Source organism: Haliaeetus albicilla, chromosome 29 (assembly GCF_947461875.1).
Source record: "Haliaeetus albicilla chromosome 29, bHalAlb1.1, whole genome shotgun sequence".
NCBI classification, from domain to species: domain Eukaryota; kingdom Metazoa; phylum Chordata; class Aves; order Accipitriformes; family Accipitridae; genus Haliaeetus; species Haliaeetus albicilla.
The window spans coordinates 5662378-5683158 of NC_091511.1; the positions used below are offsets into that span (position 1 = coordinate 5662378).

Here is a 20781-nt window from a genome sequence, read left to right on the forward strand (position 1 = left end):
CCAGCGCGGATTGGACGACGCCCCGTCACGTGGGCAAGACGCCGAGGGATTGGCTGGGGGGGGAGGGGAAGAGCGGTGACCGGGCGGATCTGATTGGCCGGAGGGAGGCGGGAGTTGGGCGGGCGCCTGGTGATTGGCTGAAGAGGAAGGAGGGGCGCTGGCCACGCCCCCCCGCGGGGAGGCAGCCAATGACAGCCCTGCGTCACCTTTGACCCCGCCGTGACCCACCCCCCCCAAATCCAGTGACCCCCGACCCTCCCCCCCCCTTAGCTCCGCCCTGGTGACCCCTGACATGACTTTTGACCCCGATGACGTCATACGACCCCCCCACGTGACCCTTGACCCCCCAATGACGACACACGACCCCCAACTCCAGTCCGAGCCCCGCCCAAGGGGCTCTTTTATTGGTCCGTGCAGGCTCCGCCCCCAAGGCACATGGGCAAGGCCACACCCACCCCAGGGGGCGGTCCCCGAGGCTTGCTCAGTGGCCAATGGGAGCAGAGGGTGTGAGGTCAGCAGCCAACCAGGGCGTCAGCCAATGGGATGCGTCGATCCAGCAGAGGGGGTGGCGCCAATTGGTCAACAGAAGGGATCAGCCAATGGGACGAGCTCATTGGTCAGCGGGAGGAGGTGGGGCAGGGCCACTGGTCAGCGGCCATTGGCCAACGGAGAGGCCGCCCAAGGGGCGTGGCAACCACCCAAGGGGGCGTGGCAACCACCCAGCTCACAGTGGGTCATCAGCCAACCAGGACAGGCCGGACAATGACAGAAGGGGGCGGGGCCATGGGCCAATGGGAGGTGCTCATTGGTCAAGAGAGGCCACCAATGGGAAGCCGGTGACCTCGGCTGGAGGTCAAGGGCGTCGGCCAAGAGGTGACGAGGTCCAATCACGGGAGACGTCAGCCAATCAGGGGCGGCCAACCGCGGCCACCGGGGCAAGATGGCCGGCAAGAGGTCACGGTGGGTGGTCATGAGGTCACAATGATGTCATCGCTGGAGGCAGGGGGCGGAGCTTCTGGGCAACCGAGATGGTGGCCACCAACCGGTGATGGTCAACCGAAGACGGTGGCCACCATTTTATGATGGTCAACCAAAGACGGTGGCCACCGACTGGTGACGGTCAACTAAGGACGATGGCCACCATTTTATGATGGTCGACCAATGATGATGGCCACCAACTCGTGATGGGCAACCGAAGACGATGGCCACCAACTCATGACAGTCAACTAGAGACAATGGCCACCACCACAACGGTCAACCAAAGACGATGGCCACCACCACAACGGTCAACCAAAGGCGATGGCCACCAACCCGTGACGGTCAACCAAAGACGACGGCCACCACCCGGTGACGGTCAACCAAAGGCGATGGCCACCAACCCATGATAGTCAACCAAAGGCGATGGCCACCAACCCATGATGGTCAACCAAAGACGATGGCCACCAACCCATGATGGTCAACCAAAGACGATGGCCACCAACCCGTGATAGTCAACCAAAGACGATGGCCACCACCCCATGATGGTCAACCAAAGACGATGGCCACCACCCGGTGATGGTCAACCAAAGACGATGGCCACCAACCCGTGATTGTCAACCAAAGACGATGGCCACCAACCGGTGATGGTCAACCAACGATGACGGCCACCAACTCACGATGGTCAACCAACGATGACGGCCACCAACTCATGCCGGTCAACCAAAGCTGATGGCCACCACCCAACCGCGGTCGCTCGCCGGCGCCCGCCCCTCACATCTTCTTGACCCGTTCCTCCAGGGCGCTCAACTCTCCCATCACCTCCTTGGGCAGGTCTTCGCCGAAATTCTCTTCGTAGTAACGCCGCAACTCTCGCGCCTCCTTCTCCCAAAACGGGCGGGAGACGGGGAAGAGGTCGGCATAGGAAACGCCGGGAAGACCGTCGAGATCCAAAGCGTCTTCTCGTGGCACCAACCCCACCGGCGTCGTTTTGGCGTTGTCTTCTCCCGCCACCCGGCTACAGATCCAAGCCAAGACGCGGGCGTTGTGGCCGAAACCCGGCCAAACGAACCGACCGGCGCCGTCCCGGAGGAACCAATTGACGTGGAAGATGCGGGGGAGGCGGGCTCCTTCCCGTTCGCCGACGGCCAACCAGTGAGCGAGATACTGCCCGGCGTTGTAACCGAAGAAAGGTCTCATGGCGAAGGGGTCGTGCATCAGGCGGCGGCCTGGGAGGAAGGCGGGGTCGAGGGCGGGGAGGTCAGACGGAGGCGGGGACGCCGGGACGGGGCTGTGGGGCTGGTGGGACGTGGTTATGGGGCACTGGGACGCGGTTATGGGGCACTGGGACGCGGTGGGACGGGGCTGTGGGGCTGGTGGGACGTGGTTATGGGGCACTGGGACGCGGTGGGACGGGGTTATGGGGCTGGTGGGACACTGGGGTCAACAGTAGATGGAGTTGTGGGGCACTGGGACGCGGTTATGGGGCACTGGGACGCAGTGGGATGGGGCTGTGGGGCTGGTGGGACGTGGTTATGGGGCACTGGGACGTGGTTATGGGGCACGGGTCAACAGTAGATGGAGTTGTGGGGCACTGGGATATGGTGGGATGGGGTTATGGGGCACTGGGACACGGTGGGACGGGGCTATGGGGCACTGGGATGCGGTTATGGGGCACTGGGACACGGTGGGACGGGGCTGTGGGGCTGGTGGGACGCGGTTATGGGGCACTGGGACGCGGTTTTGGGGCACGGGTCAACAGTAGATGGAGTTGTGGGGCACTGGGATATGGTGGGATGGGGTTATGGGGCACTGGGACGCGGTGGGACGGGGTTATGGGGCTGGTGGGACACTGGGGTCAACAGCAGATGGAGTTATGGGGCACTGGGACGCGGTGGGACAGGGTTGTGGGGCACTGGGACGTGGTTATGGGGCACTGGGACACTGGGGTCAACAGTAGATGGGGTTATGGGGCACTGGGACGCGGTGGGACGGGGTTATGGGGCTGGTGGGACACTGGGGTCAACAGCAGATGGAGTTATGGGGCACTGGGACGCGGTGGGACAGGGTTGTGGGGCACTGGGACGTGGTTATGGGGCACTGGGACACTGGGGTCAACAGTAGATGGGGTTATGGGGCACTGGGACGCGGTGGGACGGGGTTATGGGGCTGGTGGGACACAGGTCAACAGTAGATGGAGTTATGGGGCACTGGGACGGGGCTGTGGGGCACTGGGACATGGTTATGGGGCACTGGGATGCGGTGGGACGGGGCTGTGGGGCTGGTGGGACGTGGTTATGGGGCACTGGGACGCGGTGGGACAGGGTTATGGGGCTGGTGGGACACTGGGGTCAACAGTAGATGGAGTTATGGGGCTGGTGGGATATTAGGGTCAACAGTAGATGAGGTTATGGGGCTGGTGGGACGTGGTTATGGGGCTGGTGGGATTTCAGAGTCAACAGTAGATGGGGTTATGGGGCACTTGGGGGTGGTGGGACATGGTTATGGGGCTGGCGGCATGTTGGCGTCAACAGTGGATGGGGTTGTGGGGCACTGGGACGTGGTTATGGGGCCGGTGGGACGTCGGGGTCAACAGTAGATGGGGTTATGGGGCACCGGGGCTGGTGGGACACAGTTATGGGGCTGGTGGGACGTTGGGGTCAACAGTAGATGGGGTTATGGGGCACTGGGGGTGGTGGGACACAGTTATGGGGCTGGTGGGACGTCGGGGTCAACAGTAGATGGCGTTATGGGGCTGGTGGGATTTCAGAATCAACAGTAGATGGGGTTATGGGGCACTGGGGGTGGTGGGATGTGGTTATGGGGCTGATGGGACGTTGGGGTCAACAGTAGATGGGGTTATGGGGCACTGGGATGTGGTGGGACGTGGTTATGGGGCTGGTGGGATGTGGTTATGGGGCTGGCGGCATGTTGGGGTCAACAGTAGATGGGGTTATGGTGCACTGGGACGTGGTTATGGGGCTGGCGGGACATTGGGGTCAACAGTAGGTGGGGTTATGGGGCTGGTGGGATGTGGTTATGGGGCTGGTGGGATTTCAGAGTCAACAGTAGATGGGGTTATGGGGCACTTGGGGGTGGTGGGACGTGGTTATGGGGCTGGTGGGACGTTGGGGTCAACAGTAGATGGGGTTATGGGGCACTTGGGGGTGGTGGGACGTGGTTATGGGGCTGGTGGGATGTTGGGGTCAACAGTAGATGGGGTTATGGGGCACTTGGGGGTGGTGGGACGTGGTTATGGGGCTGGTGGGACGTTGGGGTCAACAGTAGATGGGGTTATGGGGCACTTGGGGGTGGTGGGACGTGGTTATGGGGCTGGTGGGATGTTGGGGTCAACAGTAGATGGGGTTATGGGGCACTTGGGGCTGGTGGGACGTGGTTATGGGGCTGGTGGGACGTGGTTCTGGGGCCGACGGGTTGAAGGGGGCCGTGGCCAGCGGGGCGGCGTTTCGGGAGCCGGCCGAGGCCACCGGGCGGGCGGGGGGCGGAGCTCACCGGTGTGCTCGGCGGCGGCGGTGGCCTCGCTCCTCATGGCGCTTCCGACGAAGACGCCGTGGCGCCAGTTGAAGGCCTCGTAGACCAAGGGCACCCCTGCCGAGAAAAACCGTCCAATCTCGTCGACCGCCTCGGCCGTTAAAAGAAACCGGGCGGCCAATCCGAGCGAAGGGGGCGTTTACCTTCGGGTCTCCGCCCCCCAAAAATGATGGCGTCGATGGGGACGCCCTCGGGGTCTTCCCAAGCCGGGTCCATGATGGGACACTGATTGGCCGGGGCGCAGAACCGGGAGTTGGGGTGGGCGCAAGGTTGAGGGTCACCTAGAAGTTGAGCGGAAGACGTTGAGAAAGACGGTTGGGGGGGGGCGGCGCCGTGGGGGCGGAGCTTGACTAACCCCAAGAAACCCCGAAAAAAACCCAAAAAATGCCCCCCAAAAACGTGTGTCCCCCCCCCAAGAAAACCCAAAAGAAACCCCCGAAAGAAACCAAAAAACCGCCCCCAAAAGCCCCCCCAACCCCCCCCAGAAAAAAACAGAAAAACCCCAAAACCACCCCCCCAAAAAAACCAACTCCCCCCAAAAAAACCTCCCCCACCCCCCCAAAAAAACCCAACCCCCCCAAAAAAACCAAACCCCCCCAAAAGCCCCCCCACCCCCCCCAAAAACCCCCAAAACCTCCCCCAAAAAACCCAACCCCCCCCAAAAAACCCAACCCCCCAACGAACACCCCCCCAAAAACACCAAAAAAACAAAAACCCCCCAAACACCCCCAACCCCCCCCAAAACACCCCCCCAAAAACCCAAAAAAACCCAAAAAACGCCCCAACCCCCCCCAAAAACAACCCCCAACCCCCCCCAAAAAACAACCCCACAAAAAACCAAACCCCACAAAAAGCGTCCACACAAAAAACACATAAAAGCCCCCAAAAACACCCCCCCCAAAAACACCCCCCCAAAGAGCCCAAAAAACCCCCCAAAAAGCCCCCAAAAAGCCCCCAAAAAAACCCAAATAGCCCCAAAAAGCCCAAAAAGCCCCAAAAAAGCCCCAAAAGCCCCAAAAAAGCCCCAAAAGCCCCAAAAAAACCCCAAAAGCCCCAAAAAAGCCCGTTACCGGGTGTCCACGGCTGCCCCAGCCAGGAGGTGAGGGTGGTGCCGGGGCGCACGGGCTGGTCGATGCCCTCCCAGTAGAAAAAAAACCCCCAAAAAACCCCCCAAAAACCCCCCAAAAAACCCAAATAGCCCCCAAAAGACCCCCAAAAGACCCCCAAAAGACCCCCAAAAGACCCCCAAAAGACCCCCAAAAGCCCAAAAAGCCCAAAAAGCCCAAAAAAAGCCCGTTACCGGGTGTCCACGGCTGCCCCAGCCAGGAGGTGAGGGTGGTGCCGGGGCGCACGGGCTGGTCGATGCCCTCCCAGTAGAAAAAAACCCCCAAAAAGCCCCAAAAAACCCCAAAAAGCCCCTAAAAAAACCCAAATAGCCCCAAAAAGCCCCAAAAAGCCCGTTACCGGGTGTCCACGGCTGCCCCAGCCAGGAGGTGAGGGTGGTGCCGGGGCGCACGGGCTGGTCGATGCCCTCCCAGTAGAAAAAAACCCCCCAAAAACCCCCCAAAAACCCCCCCAAAAAACCCAAATAGCCCCAAAAAAGCCCAAAAAGCCCCAAAAAAGCCCGTTACCGGGTGTCCACGGCTGCCCCAGCCAGGAGGTGAGGGTGGTGCCGGGGCGCACGGGCTGGTCGATGCCCTCCCAGTAGAAAAAAACCCCCAAAAAAACCCCCCAAAAAACCCAAATAGCCCCAAAAAAACCCAAATAGCCCCAAAAAAACCCAAATAGCCCCAAAAAGCCCCAAAAAAACCCAAAAAAGCCCGTTACCGGGTGTCCACGGCTGCCCCAGCCAGGAGGTGAGGGTGGTGCCGGGGCGCACGGGCTGGTCGATGCCCTCCCAGTAGAAAAAAACCCCCAAAAAGCCCCAAAAAACCCCAAAAAGCCCCTAAAAAAACCCAAATAGCCCCAAAAAGCCCCAAAAAGCCCGTTACCGGGTGTCCACGGCTGCCCCAGCCAGGAGGTGAGGGTGGTGCCGGGGCGCACGGGCTGGTCGATGCCCTCCCAGTAGAAAAAAACCCCCCAAAAACCCCCCAAAAACCCCCCCAAAAAACCCAAATAGCCCCAAAAAAGCCCAAAAAGCCCCAAAAAAGCCCGTTACCGGGTGTCCACGGCTGCCCCAGCCAGGAGGTGAGGGTGGTGCCGGGGCGCACGGGCTGGTCGATGCCCTCCCAGTAGAAAAAAACCCCCAAAAAACCCCCCAAAAAACCCAAATAGCCCCAAAAAAACCCAAATAGCCCCAAAAAAAACCCAAATAGCCCCAAAAAGCCCCAAAAAAACCCAAAAAAGCCCGTTACCGGGTGTCCACGGCTGCCCCAGCCAGGAGGTGAGGGTGGTGCCGGGGCGCACGGGCTGGTCGATGCCCTCCCAGTAGGAAAAAACCCCCAAAAAGCCCCCAAAAAACCCCAAAAAGCCCCTAAAAAAACCCAAATAGCCCCTAAAAGCCCCAAAAAGCCCGTTACCGGGTGTCCACGGCTGCCCCAGCCAGGAGGTGAGGGTGGTGCCGGGGCGCACGGGCTGGTCGATGCCCTCCCAGTAGAAAAAACCCCCCCAAAAACCCCCCAAAAAAACCCCAAAAAAACCCAAATAGCCCCAAAAAGCCCCCAAAAAACCCAAAAAGCCCCAAAAAAACCCAAAAAAGCCCGTTACCGGGTGTCCACGGCTGCCCCAGCCAGGAGGTGAGGGTGGTGCCGGGGCGCACGGGCTGGTCGATGCCCTCCCAGTAGAAAAAAAACCCCCAAAAAACCCCCCAAAAACCCCCCAAAAAACCCAAATAGCCCCCAAAAGACCCCCAAAAGACCCCCAAAAGACCCCCAAAAGACCCCCAAAAGACCCCCAAAAGCCCAAAAAGCCCAAAAAGCCCAAAAAAAGCCCGTTACCGGGTGTCCACGGCTGCCCCAGCCAGGAGGTGAGGGTGGTGCCGGGGCGCACGGGCTGGTCGATGCCCTCCCAGTAGAAAAAAACCCCCAAAAAGCCCCAAAAAACCCCAAAAAGCCCCTAAAAAAACCCAAATAGCCCCAAAAAGCCCCAAAAAGCCCGTTACCGGGTGTCCACGGCTGCCCCAGCCAGGAGGTGAGGGTGGTGCCGGGGCGCACGGGCTGGTCGATGCCCTCCCAGTAGAAAAAAACCCCCCAAAAACCCCCCAAAAACCCCCCCAAAAAACCCAAATAGCCCCAAAAAAGCCCAAAAAGCCCCAAAAAAGCCCGTTACCGGGTGTCCACGGCTGCCCCAGCCAGGAGGTGAGGGTGGTGCCGGGGCGCACGGGCTGGTCGATGCCCTCCCAGTAGAAAAAAACCCCCAAAAAACCCCCCAAAAAACCCAAATAGCCCCAAAAAAACCCAAATAGCCCCAAAAAAACCCAAATAGCCCCAAAAAGCCCCAAAAAAACCCAAAAAAGCCCGTTACCGGGTGTCCACGGCTGCCCCAGCCAGGAGGTGAGGGTGGTGCCGGGGCGCACGGGCTGGTCGATGCCCTCCCAGTAGAAAAAAACCCCCAAAAAGCCCCAAAAAACCCCAAAAAGCCCCTAAAAAAACCCAAATAGCCCCAAAAAGCCCCAAAAAGCCCGTTACCGGGTGTCCACGGCTGCCCCAGCCAGGAGGTGAGGGTGGTGCCGGGGCGCACGGGCTGGTCGATGCCCTCCCAGTAGAAAAAAACCCCCCAAAAACCCCCCAAAAACCCCCCCAAAAAACCCAAATAGCCCCAAAAAAGCCCAAAAAGCCCCAAAAAAGCCCGTTACCGGGTGTCCACGGCTGCCCCAGCCAGGAGGTGAGGGTGGTGCCGGGGCGCACGGGCTGGTCGATGCCCTCCCAGTAGAAAAAAACCCCCAAAAAACCCCCCAAAAAACCCAAATAGCCCCAAAAAAACCCAAATAGCCCCAAAAAAACCCAAATAGCCCCAAAAAGCCCCAAAAAAACCCAAAAAAGCCCGTTACCGGGTGTCCACGGCTGCCCCAGCCAGGAGGTGAGGGTGGTGCCGGGGCGCACGGGCTGGTCGATGCCCTCCCAGTAGGAAAAAACCCCCAAAAAGCCCCCAAAAAAACCCCAAAAAGCCCCTAAAAAAACCCAAATAGCCCCTAAAAGCCCCAAAAAGCCCGTTACCGGGTGTCCACGGCTGCCCCAGCCAGGAGGTGAGGGTGGTGCCGGGGCGCACGGGCTGGTCGATGCCCTCCCAGTAGAAAAAACCCCCCCAAAAACCCCCCAAAAAAACCCCAAAAAAACCCAAATAGCCCCAAAAAGCCCCCAAAAAACCCAAAAAGCCCCAAAAAAACCCAAAAAAGCCCGTTACCGGGTGTCCACGGCTGCCCCAGCCAGGAGGTGAGGGTGGTGCCGGGGCGCACGGGCTGGTCGATGCCCTCCCAGTAGACGCCGCCGTCGCTGGTGCAGCCGACGTTGGTGAAGATGGTGTTGGCGCGGACGGTGAGCATGGCGTTGGGGTTGGTGCGCATGGACGTCCCCGGCGCCACGCCGAAAAAGCCGCTCTCGGGGTTGATGGCGCGGAGGCGGCCTTGAAAAAAAAAACGGCCACCGGCCACGTGACCGGGGGTCGCCCGAGGACCGGGAGGAGGTCGAGGGTCACCAGGAAGGTGGGACATCGGGGCCACCGCGGCCAGGAGAACTCGAGGGTCTTGGCCACCGTGACATGGGACACGGGGCCACCATGGCTAGGAGAACCCAAGGGTCTTGGGCCACCATCAACATGGGGCCACCGTGGCCAGGAGAACTCAAGGGTCTTGGCCACCGTGGCCAGGAGAACTCAAGGGTCTTGGCCACCGTGACATGGGACACGGGGCCACCATGGCTAGGAGAACCTGAGAGTCCCAGGGCCACCGGGGCCAGGAGAGCCCAAGGGTCTTGGCCACCGGGGCCAGGAGAGCCCAAGGGTCTTGGCCACCGGGGCCAGGAGAGCCCAAGGGTCTTGGCCACCGTGACATGGGATACGGGGCCACCATGGCTAGGAGAACCTGAGAGTCCCAGGGCCACCGGGGCCAGGAGAGCCCAAGGGTCTTGAGCCACCATCAACATGGGGCCACCGTGGCCAGGAGAGCCCAAGGGTCTTGGCCACCGTGGCCAGGAGAACTCAAGGGTCTTGGCCACCGTGGCCAGGAGAACTCAAGGGTCTTGGCCACCGTGGCCAGGAGAACTCAAGGGTCTTGGCCACCGTGGCCAGGAGAACTCAAGGGTCTTGGCCACCGTGACATGGGACACGGGGCCACCATGGCTAGGAGAATCTGAGAGTCCCAGGACCACCATGGCCAGGAGAGCCCAAGGGTCTTGAGCCACCATAAACATGGGGCCACCACGGCCAGGAGAACTCAAGGGTCTTGGCCACCGCGGCCAGGAGAACTCAAGGGTCTTGGCCACCGCGGCCAGGAGAACTCAAGGGTCTTGGCCACCATGACATGGGACATGGGGCCACCATGGCTAGGAGAACCTGAGGGTCCCAGGGCCACCATGGCCAGGAGAGCCCAAGGGTCTGGGGCCACCATGGCCAGGAGAGCCCAAGGGTCTGGGGCCACCATCAACATGGGGCCACCATCAACATGGGGCCACCATGGCCAGGAGAACTCAAGGGTCCCGGGGCCACCATGGATATGGGACATGGGGCCACCGTGGCCAGGAGAGCCCAAGGGTCCTGGGCCACCATGGCCAGGAGAGCCCAAGGGTCCTGGGCCACCGTGGCCAGGAGAGCCCAAGGGTCCTGGGCCACCGTGGCCATGGGGCCACCACGGCTGGGAGAACCCAAGGGTCCTGGGGCCACCACGGCCAGGATGAACCCAAGGGTCTTGGCCACCATGGCCACGAGAACCCAAAGGTCCCAGGGCCACCATGGCCAGGAGAACCCAAGGGTCTTGGGCCACCATGGACATGGGACTTGGGGCCACCATGGCCTGTAGAGCCCAAGGGTCCTGGGGCCACCATGGCCAGGAGAGCCCAAGGGTCCTGGGGCCACCATGGCCATGGGACATTGGGGCCACCATGGCCACCAGAACTCAAGGGTCTTGGGCCATCACGGCCAGGAGAACCCAACCCACCAGATGAAGCTCCGCCCCCCGCCCCCAAATAACAAAGAACCCTGGCATCCCGGCCCCGCCTCCCCCACCGGGAAGGGACCCCGCCCGCCGTCACCTTCGGCGTCGAACTTCATCCAGGCGATGTCATCGCCGACGCAGTGGACGCGCCAACCGGGGAGGGCCGGGGTCATCATGGCCAGGTTGGTCTTACCGCAGGCGCTGGGGAAGGCGGCTGCCACGTAGCGTTTCTTGCCCGCCGGGTCCGTCACGCCCAGGATCTTTATTTTTTTGGGGGGGACACACCCCAAATTTGGGAGGGGACACAACGTCAGGGAGCCAGGAGGGCGGGGAGGGGCCCCCCAACACCCCCAAGGGATCTACAACCCGCCAAAGGACCCAAAAAATGTCCCAAGGGACCCACCGCCCACCCTGAGGAAACCCAATATCGGGTTTAAGATATCCCAAACTGCCTAAAAAAGTTCCCCAAAAACTCCGTTTCCACAAAGGGGCCCCCAAAAACCCCTGGAGACCCCCCAAAACCCTTTGAGAGCCCTCCCACTGCACCTGCTTCCCCCGTTCGCCCCCCCAAAAATCCTTGCCCACCCCCAAAAAGACCCAATCAGCACCCAAAATCCCCAACCCGCGCCCCAAAAAATAGACCCCAACCCGCGCCCCAAAAAACCTCCACTCTGCTCCAAAAAAACCCCCAACCCGCCCCCAGAAAGACCCAGTCAGCGCCCCGAAAATCCCCCAACCCACGCCCCCAAAAACCCCCAGTCAGCGCCCCCAAAAAGACCCCAGTCAGCGCCCCCAAAAAGACCCCAGTCAGCGCCCCCAAAAAGACCCCAGTCAGCGCCCCCAAAAACCTCCAAAACCTCCCAACCTGCCCCCCAAAAACCTCCCAACCTGCCCCCCAAAAAAACCCAATCAGCGCCCCCAGAAAGACCCAAAACCTCCCAACCTGCCCCCAAAAACCTCCCAACCTGCCCCCCAAAAAAACCCCAACCCGCCCCCCAAAAAAAAGAGGGCAGCCCCCCAAAATCACCAGCATGTGCTCGGCCAGCCAGCCCTCGTCGCGCGCCAGGCGGGAAGCGATGCGAAGGGCGAAACATTTTTTCCCCAAGAGGGAATTTCCTCCGTATCCGCTCCCGAAGGAAACGATCCGTCGTTGGTCGGGGAGGTGGGCCACCAGCGTCCGCGCGGGGTCGCAGGGCCACTGGCTAACGAGGGGCTCTGGAAAAAAAGGGGAAAAGCGGCTCAAGGGGGCGGAAAAGCGGCTCAAGGGGGCGGAAAAGCGGCTCAAGGGGGCGGAAAAGCGGCTCAAGGGGGCGGAAAAGCGGCTCAAGGGGGCGGAAAAGCGGCTCAAAAAGGGGAGTGGGAGGGGTTTTTTTGGGGTGGGGCTTACCGCGGAGAGGGAGGGGCCGGCCGACGGAGTGGAGGCAGCGAATGAAATCGTCGCGGGCGAGGGCGGGGAAGGTTTGGGGTCCGACGCGCGTCATGATGCGCATGGAGGCGGCGACGTAGGGCGAGTCGGTGAGCTGGAGCCCCACTTTGGCCAGGGGGGAGCCCACGGGACCCATGCTGAAGGGGAGGATGTACATCGTCCGGCCTGGGGGGGGGACCGGTTAGGGGACTGGGAGGCACTGGGAGGCACTGGGAGGCACTGGGAGGCACTGGGAGGCACTGGGAGGCACTGGGAGGCACTGGGAGGCACTGGGAGGCACTGGGAGGGGAGGAGGGAGCATTAAAGTCAAGAGGATGGGGGGCATTGAAGGGGGAAAACTGGGGGAGTTAAGGGAGGAGTAGTAAAGTGTGAGTATCGGGGAGTATTTAGGGGGGAGTAAATGAAAAAAAGGGAGCGCTGGGGAAAAAAGAGGGGGATTAGGTTAAAATGGGGCGGGAGTAAAGTAAAAATGCGGCAGGAGTCGCTAAAAAGCGGGTGGGAGTAAAGTAAAAAAAAAAAACAACTGGGGGGGAGTAAAGTAAAAAAAAAAAAACGGGCAGAAGTAATGTTAAAAAAAATGTGCAGGCATAAAGTCAAAAAACCCCAGAAACGGGGCGGGAGTAAAGTCAAAAAACCCCAGAAACGGGGCGGGAGTAAAGTCAAAAAACCCCAGAAACGGGGCGGGAGTAAAGTCAAAAAACCCCAGAAACGGGGCGGGAGTAAAGTCAAAAAACCCCAGAAACGGGGCGGGAGTAAAGTCAAAAAACCCCAGAAACGGGGCGGGAGTAAAGTCAAAAAACCCCAGAAACGGGGCGGGAGTAAAGTCAAAAAACCCCAGAAACGGGGCGGGAGTAAAGTCAAAAAACCCCAGAAACGGGGCGGGAGTAAAGTCAAAAAACCCCAGAAACGGGGCGGGAGTAAAGTCAAAAAACCCCAGAAACGGGGCGGGAGTAAAGTCAAAAAACCCCAGAAACGGGGCGGGAGTAAAGTCAAAAAACCCCAGAAACGGGGCGGGAGTAAAGTCAAAAAACCCCAGAAACGGGGCAGGAGTAAAGTCAAAAAACCCCAGAAACGGGGCGGGAGTAAAGTCAAAAAACCCCAGAAACGGGGCGGGAGTAAAGTCAAAAAACCCCAGAAACGGGGCGGGAGTAAAGTCAAAAAACCCCAGAAACGGGGCGGGAGTAAAGTCAAAAAACCCCAGAAACGGGGCGGGAGTAAAGTCAAAAAACCCCAGAAACGGGGCGGGAGTAAAGTCAAAAAACCCCAGAAACGGGGCGGGAGTAAAGTCAAAAAACCCGGGCAGGAGTAACATAAAAAAAACCACCATGGGAGGGAGTAACGTGTAAAAAAAACACCCATCGGGCAGGAGTAACGTAAAAAAAAAAAAAAAACCACCACCCCAGGCAGGAGTAATGTTAAAAAAGAACTGGGCGGGAGTAAAGTGAAAAACCAGTAAGTATGAAGAGAGGGAGAGGAGGAGCACTGGGGGTATTTCTGGGCACCAGGGGGTTTAAAGGGGGAGTATGGAGGGGGCGGGAGGAAAATTGGGAGAGTAATTAACGGGGGGCGGAGGAAAGGAAAAGGAGAAAAAAGAAAAAGAAAAATAAAGGGGAAAGAAAAAGAAAAATAAAGGGGAAAGAGCAAATAACAAAGCAAGGAGCAAAGAAACAGAAATAAAGGGGAAAGAGCAAATAACAAAGCAAGGAGCAAAGAAACAGAAATAAAGGGGAAAGAGCAAATAATAAAGGGAGGGAGGAAGGAAGAGTAACGAAGGGAGGGAGGACGGAAGAGTAACGAAGGGAGGGAGGACGGAAGAGTAACGAAGGGAGGGAGGACGGAAGAGTAACGAAGGGAGGGAGGACGGAAGAGTAACGAAGGGAGGGAGGACGGAAGAGTAACGAAGGGAGGGAGGACGGAAGAGTAACGAAGGGAGGGAGGACGGAAGAGTAACGAAGGGAGGGAGGACGGAAGAGTAACGAAGGGAGGGAGGACGGAAGAGTAACGAAGGGAGGGAGGACGGAAGAGTAACGAAGGGAGGGAGGACGGAAGAGTAACGAAGGGAGGAAGGAAGGACGGAAGAGTAACGAAGGGAGGAAGGGAGGACGGAAGAGTAACGAAGGGAGGAAGGGAGGACGGAAGAGTAACGAAGGGAGGAAGGGAGGACGGAAGAGTAACGAAGGGAGGGAGGGAGGACGGAAGAGTAACGAAGGGAGGGAGGGAGGACGGAAGAGTAACGAAGGGAGGAAGGAAGGAAGGAAGAGTAACGAAGGGAGGAAGGAAGGAAGGAAGAGTAACGAAGGGAGGAAGGAAGGAAGGAAGAGTAACGAAGGGAGGAAGGAAGGAAGGAAGAGTAACGAAGGGAGGAAGGAAGGAAGGAAGAGTAACGAAGGGAGGAAGGAAGGAAGGAAGAGTAACGAAGGGAGGAAGGAAGGAAGGAAGAGTAACGAAGGGAGGAAGGAAGGAAGAGTAACGAAGGGAGGAAGGAAGGAAGAGTAACGAAGGGAGGAAGGAAGGAAGAGTAACGAAGGGAGGAAGGAAGGAAGAGTAACGAAGGGAGGAAGGAAGGAAGAGTAACGAAGGGAGGGAGGAAGGAAGAGTAACGAAGGGAGGGAGGAAGGAAGAGTAACGAAGGGAGGGAGGAAGGAAGAGTAACGAAGGGAGGGAGGAAGGAAGAGTAACGAAGGGAGGAAGGAAGAGTAACGAAGGGAGGAAGGAAGAGTAACGAAGGGAGGAAGGAAGGAAGAGTAACGAAGGGAGGAAGGAAGGAAGAGTAACGAAGGGAGGGAGGAAGGAAGAGTAACGAAGGGAACACAAGAGACGAAGTAATAAAGGCAGATGAAAAAAGTAGTAAAGGAAGGGCAGAAAAAGAAATAATGAAGGTGAAAAGAGGAATAAAGGTGAAAAAAGCAAAGAATCAAGGGAAGAGGAAAGAGAAAGCAATCAAGGGAAGAGCAGGCAATAAAGGCAACGGAGAGAAAGAAATAACGAAGGGAATGAAAAAGAAAAATTAATAAAAAAAGCCGAATAGAGAAAGTAATAAAGAAAGGAGAAAATTAAAAGATATAAAAGGAAGAGAAAAAAAGCAATGAATGGAAAAGTAAACAGAAACTAATAAAGGGAATAAAAAAGAAAAAATAAAAAGAAAATAAAAACTCCCACAAAGAGCAGAGAAAGTATTAAAGAGCGCAGAGAAAGCACTAACGAGAGAATTAAAGACGAGGAGAAAGTAACAGCGGGAGGAGGAGGGGTAGAGCGAGTAGTGGGGGGGTGTTAAACAGCCAAGTGAGAAAAATATTAAAACAGACAGAAATAGGATTAAAAGAGGAGAAAAGTATTAAAGGGGAAAGGGATAGTATTAAAAGGGAAAGTATTAGAAGGGGGAAAGAATTTGTTAAGGGTCGAAGTCTTAACGAAGGAGCGGGAGTATTAAAGGTGGGGGAGAGAATTTTGGGGAAAAACTGGGGGGGAAGCAAAGGAAATTTGGGGCCGTGCGGGGAAATCCAGGGGAATTTGGGAATCGGCCACGGTTTGGGGAGAAATCAGGGGCTTTGGGGAGAAATCGGGGGGAAATTGGGGAGAAATCGGGGGGAAATTCAGGAAAATTTGGAGACATTTGGGGAAAATAAGTAAGATTGGGGTGGAATTGGGGGAATACAGGGGGAATTTTAGAGAAAGGGATCAAAAGTTTGGAGAATTTGGGGAAATCAGCGGGAAACGGGTGATTTGGGGAAAAATCAAGGAAATTTGGGGGGAATTGGGAGTAGTAAGGCAAGTTAAGGGAAAATGGAGGGAATATTGGGGAAATATGGAAAATTTGGGAAAATTGGGGATAGAAAGACAAGTTGGGGAAAACTAAGGGAATATGGGGGGAAATCCAGATAATTTGGGAAAATGGGGGATAGTAAGACAAGTTGGGGGGGAAATTAAGGGAATATGGGGGAAAATCTGGAAAATTTGGGATAATTTGGGATAATAGGACAAGTTAAGGGGAAACTTAAGAGATATGGGGGGAATCTGAAAATTTCAGAAAATTAGGGATAATAAGTCAAACTAGGGGGAAATTAAGGGAATATGGGGGAAATCTGAAAATTCAGGAAAATTGGGGATAATAAGTCAAATTAGGGGGAAGTTAAGGGAATATGGGTGGAAAATCTGGAAGATTTGGGAAAATTGAGGATAATAACTCAAATTAGAGGGAAAATTAAGAGAATATGAGGGAAATGCAGAAGATTTGGGAAAACTGGGGATAATAGGACAAGGTAAGGGGAAAATTAAGGGAATATGGGGGAATATCTGGAAGATTTGGGGAAATTTGGGATACTAAGACAAGTTAGGTGGAAAATTAAGGGAATTTGGGGGAAAATCTGGAAGATTCGGGAAAATTGAAGATAACAGGACAAGTTAAGGGGAAAATTAAGGGAATATGGGGGGAAATCCAGAAGATTTGGGAAAATTGGGGATAATAAGACAAATTAGGAAGAAAATTAAGGTAATATGGGGGAAATCCGGAAGATTTGGGAAAATTGGAGGTAACAGAACAAGTTAAGGGGAAAGTTAAGGGAATAGGGGGGCAAATCTGAAAATTGGGGATAAGTCAAATTAGGGGGAAAGTTAAGGGAATATGGGTGGAAAATCTGGAAAATTTGGGATAATAGGACAAGTTAAGGGGAAAATTAAGGGAATTTGGGGGAAAATCTGGAAGATTTAGGAAAATTGGGGATACTAATACAAGTGATGTGGAAAATTAAGGGAATTTGGGGGAAATCTGGAAGATTTAGGAAAATTGGGGATACTAAGACAAGTGATGTGGAAAATTAAGGGAATTTGGGGGAAAGTCTGGAAGATTTAGGAAAATTGGGGGTAATAGGAGAAGTTAAGGGAATATGGGGGGAAAATCCAGAAGATTTGGGCAAATTGGGGATAATAAAACAAATTAGGGGGAAGAAGAAAGGAATATGGGGGCAAAATCTAGAAAATTTGGGGAAATGAGGGGAATATGGAAAGAAATTAGGGGAAACTTGGGGAAAACGGGGGCAATGTTGTGGAAAACGAGCAAAACTTCACAAAATTGGTGGAACTCGGGGGAAAATAAGCCCCCCCCCCAAAACCCGGGGGCCCCCCCCCCCCCCTTACCCTCCATACACCCGGGGAAGCGTTCCTGCACCGCCTGCTCGAAGGCGGGGGGGCTCATCCAGTTCCCCAACTGTTGGGGTCCCCCCCCGGGGGGTTTGGGGGGGATGGCGTCCCGTTCCCGTTCCGTCACCAACACCGTCCGGCTTTCCACCCGCGCCACGTCCCGGGGGTCCGTCCGCGCCAGCCAGCTGGGGGGGGACACACACACACAAAACACCCCAAAAATTTTAATTTTGGGGGGGGACAACACCCCGCATCACCCCAGGAACCCCCCAAGACACCCCAGAAACCCCAATAAACCCCCCAAACTCCCCCAAACCAAGCCCTAAACCCTCTTTAAAAAGGAAAACAGATGTTTTGGGGGGCGGGTGTTTTTTTGGGGGGGCCCCCCCCCTTACCAGTTGTCGTATTTGGGGAGGGGGTGGAGGACCCCCTCGGCCTGGAGCTGGCTCAGGAGCGCAGCCCCCTCGGCGGGGGAACCGTCGCAGAGGCGGAGGGCGCGGGGGCGGCAGAGGCGAACCCCCTCTTCGACGAATTGGCGGGCGGGGGGGGGGCAGAGCCCCCAGCGCTTCCCCGCCTTCCGTCGGGACCCCCCCCGCTGAAAAGCCGCCGGGGGGGGGACGCGGGGGACACACCTGGAGGGGGGGAAAAAAAAAGGAAAAAAAGAGAAAAAAAAAGAAGGGGGGGGGGTTAGAGTCACCCTCAGCCCCCCCCCCCCCCCCCAGTGCTGGGGGTTGCACAACCTGCCCCCCCCCCCCCCCCAGCCTCGCTTGGACCTTGGCCTGCCCCAGAGCATGCTGGGAAGGTGCCACCACCCCCCCCCTTAACGTCACCTTTCCTTCCCCCCCCCCCCCAGGACAAAACAGGGGGCAAAGGGCGATGTGGTTGGCACAAATTCCCCCCCCCGGCCATAAAGGGGACCCAGGAGTTTGGGTGCCCCCCAGCCCCCCCCCCCCCCAATTATCCCCAGTCAACATTCTGCCCCACAACCCCCCCCTCCCATTACCCCCAGCCAATACTCTGCCCCATAGCCCCCCCCAAATACCCCCAGGCTGCCCCCCAAATATCCCCAGGCCCCCATCTGCCCCCCAGCCCCCCCCCAAATACCCCCAGCCTGCCCCCCAGCCCCCCCCCAATTATCCCCAGCCAACACTCTGCCCCATAGCCCCCCCCAAATACCCCCAGCCTGCCCCCCAGCCCCCCCCATAGCCCCCCACAGCTGCCCCACAGCCCCCCCCAAGTGTCCCCAGCCAACACTCTGCCCCCCAGCCCCCCCAAATACCCCCAGGCTGCCCCCCAAATACCTCCATCTGCCCCACAGCCCCCCCCAAACACCCCCAGCCTGCCCCACAGCCCCCCCCAAGTTGCCCCACGCTCCTCTACAACCCCCCTAAAAGCCCCCCCAGGCTTCCCCCTCCCCCAAAAAAATACCCCCCCCCCCCCAGCCCCACTCACCCCCCCAGCCGTCCGATGACTTTCTGCATCCCCGCTGCTGCTCTCGCTCAGCCCCGGAGCCCCCCCCCGGCTGGGGGAAGCCCCTTATAACCCCACTGAAAAGGGGGGGGCCAAGGGGTGGAGGGGGGGGGGCAAACAGATCAAGACCAAGGCATTCGGGTGTCCATCCCCCCCCCGGGTGGGGCGTGGTTTGGGGAGCCCCGCCCTCTTTTCCCGCGGGATGATGTAACACCCCGCTGGCCTTGCCCCTTTGTTTGTGTAGGGTCGCCTGTAAAAAAAAAAAAAAAAAAAAAAGAAAAAAAAAAAGGGGGGGGGGTCATGTGGATGCCTGGGTCCCCTTTTTGATAACTTGGGGGGGGTCTCCAGGGGTTTGGGGGGGTCCCAAAGCATGTAGACGCCCCTCAAAGTATGTAGAACCCCCCCAAAGCATTGGGGTGGGGGTCCCCGAGGTCTAGCCCCCCCCCCCCAATGGTTGGGGAGTCCCCACAGCATGAGACAGCCCCCCCCCTCCTTTAATAATTAAGGGGGTGCTGGAGGCCTAGGACCCCCCCCTCAAGGGTTTGGGGGGTCCCCAGGGTTTCTAGACTCTCCTTAAGGGGTTTGGGGGGGGGTTCCCTGGGCAGCTAGGCCCCCCCCCAAATATTTGGGGGGAACCCCAAGGCTTGGGACCCCCCCCCCGAGAGTTAACAGGGGGGGTCCCCATGACATGGAGGGCACCCCTAAGTATGGGGGGGGGTCTTCCCAAGGCCTGGGACCCGCCCTGGGTGGCTGGGGGGGGTCTCTGAGGTACATGGGACCCCCCCGAGAATTAAAGGGGGGCCCCAAGGCACATGGGGTCCCCCGAAAATTAAAGGGGGGTCCCCAAGGCACATGGGGTCCCCCTGAGAATTAAGGGGGGGTCCCTGTGGCACATGGGGTCCCCCCCAAGAATTAATGGGGTGTCCCCAAGGCACATGGGGTCCCCCTAAACATTCGGGGGGGTCCCTGTGGCACATGGGACCCCCCTAAAAATTAAGAGGGGGTCCCCAAGGCACATGGAACTGCTCTGAGAATTAAGGGGGGGGCCCCAAAGCACATGGAACCCGCTAAGAATCAAGGGGGGGGGGGCCCCAAAGCATATAAGACCCCCCCCAAGAATTAATGGGGGGGCCCCAAGGTACATGGGACCCCCCCAAAGAATTATGAGGGGGGCCCAAAGCACACGAGACCCTCCTAAACTTTAAGGGGGGTCCCCAAGGCACATGGGACCCCCCTAAGAATCAAGGGGGGGTCCCCGTGGCACATGGGACCCCCCCAAGAATTAAAGGGGGGGTCCCCAAGGTACATGGCACCCCCCCCAAGAATTAAAGGGGGGAGCCCCAAACCACATGGGACCCCCCCCAACAATTAAAGGGGGTCCCCGTGGCACATGGGACCCCCCTAAAAATTAACGGGGGGTCCCCGAGAGGGCCCCCCCCGCCCAGTAAAGACCCAGCAGCACCCTGAGGTAATACCTGACACACACCCCCCCACCCGAACCCCATTTCGAGCCGTTTTTACCTCATCCCACCGCCTCCGTCCCCAGCCGCGGCTCCGCAGCTCCGAACGCGGCCGCCGCCATTTTCCTTCCCCTTCCCAAAGGCTGGAAACCTTTGTGGGACCCTGAGGGGCTTCCCCGCTCGGTTAATTAACGAGGAAGGGTGTTAATTAACTGAGGGGGGGTTAATTAGGGGCGTTAAATGGCGCTTTTCCCCTCCCCTCACGCCCTGTGGCGGCGCGGTAATGGCGGTTCCCCTCCCGGCTAGAAAATGGCGGGAAGCCGCCGCGCATGCGCAGTGGGGAGAGACGAGGGGCGGGGCCTGCGCAGCGGCGGGGTACGCATGCGCAGAATCCGGAAGTGAAGTCCAAAGGGAGTGAGGGCGGAAGTGTGGGCAGGCGCCACGCATGCGCGTTGGGGAGGAGGGGGCGGGTGGGTTCGCGCATGCGCAGAAACAGGAAGTGAAGTCGAGGGGGAGTGAGGGCGGAAGTGAGGGCGGGCGCCGCGCATGCGCGTTGGGGAGAAGGGAAGGCCGGGGAGTTCGCGCATGCGCAGTGGCGCGGGGGAGCTGTTTGGCGGTTTTATGAATATTAATGAGCTGCTGTGAATATTAATCAGGGCGAATAAAAGAGAGGAGCG

The 20781-nt window shown here is 58.0% G+C and overlaps 1 protein-coding gene across 3 annotated transcripts; it reads right to left on the reverse strand.

The window, feature by feature from the left end:
• Positions 1-371: 371 nt before the first annotated feature.
• Positions 372-20424, reverse strand: PCK2 (phosphoenolpyruvate carboxykinase 2, mitochondrial). Of its 3 annotated transcripts, none has more exons than XM_069774411.1 (12): positions 20166-20424; positions 18627-18894; positions 17570-17806; positions 17172-17359; positions 12000-12203; positions 11640-11827; positions 10710-10872; positions 8869-9087; positions 4671-4808; positions 4489-4584; positions 1279-2204; positions 372-1212 (listed from the first exon to the last, which is right to left on the reverse strand). In XM_069774411.1, exons 2-11 carry the CDS (start codon positions 18653-18655, stop codon positions 1750-1752), a joined length of 1917 nt encoding a protein of 638 aa, XP_069630512.1. In that variant the 5' UTR covers positions 18656-18894; positions 20166-20424; the 3' UTR covers positions 372-1212; positions 1279-1749. The 3 variants fall into 3 exon arrangements, with proteins under 3 accessions (XP_069630512.1, XP_069630513.1, XP_069630514.1); XM_069774412.1 differs by having other exon boundaries at positions 18627-18721; positions 20166-20416; XM_069774413.1 differs by lacking the exon at positions 12000-12203.
• Positions 20425-20781: the final 357 nt, after the last annotated feature.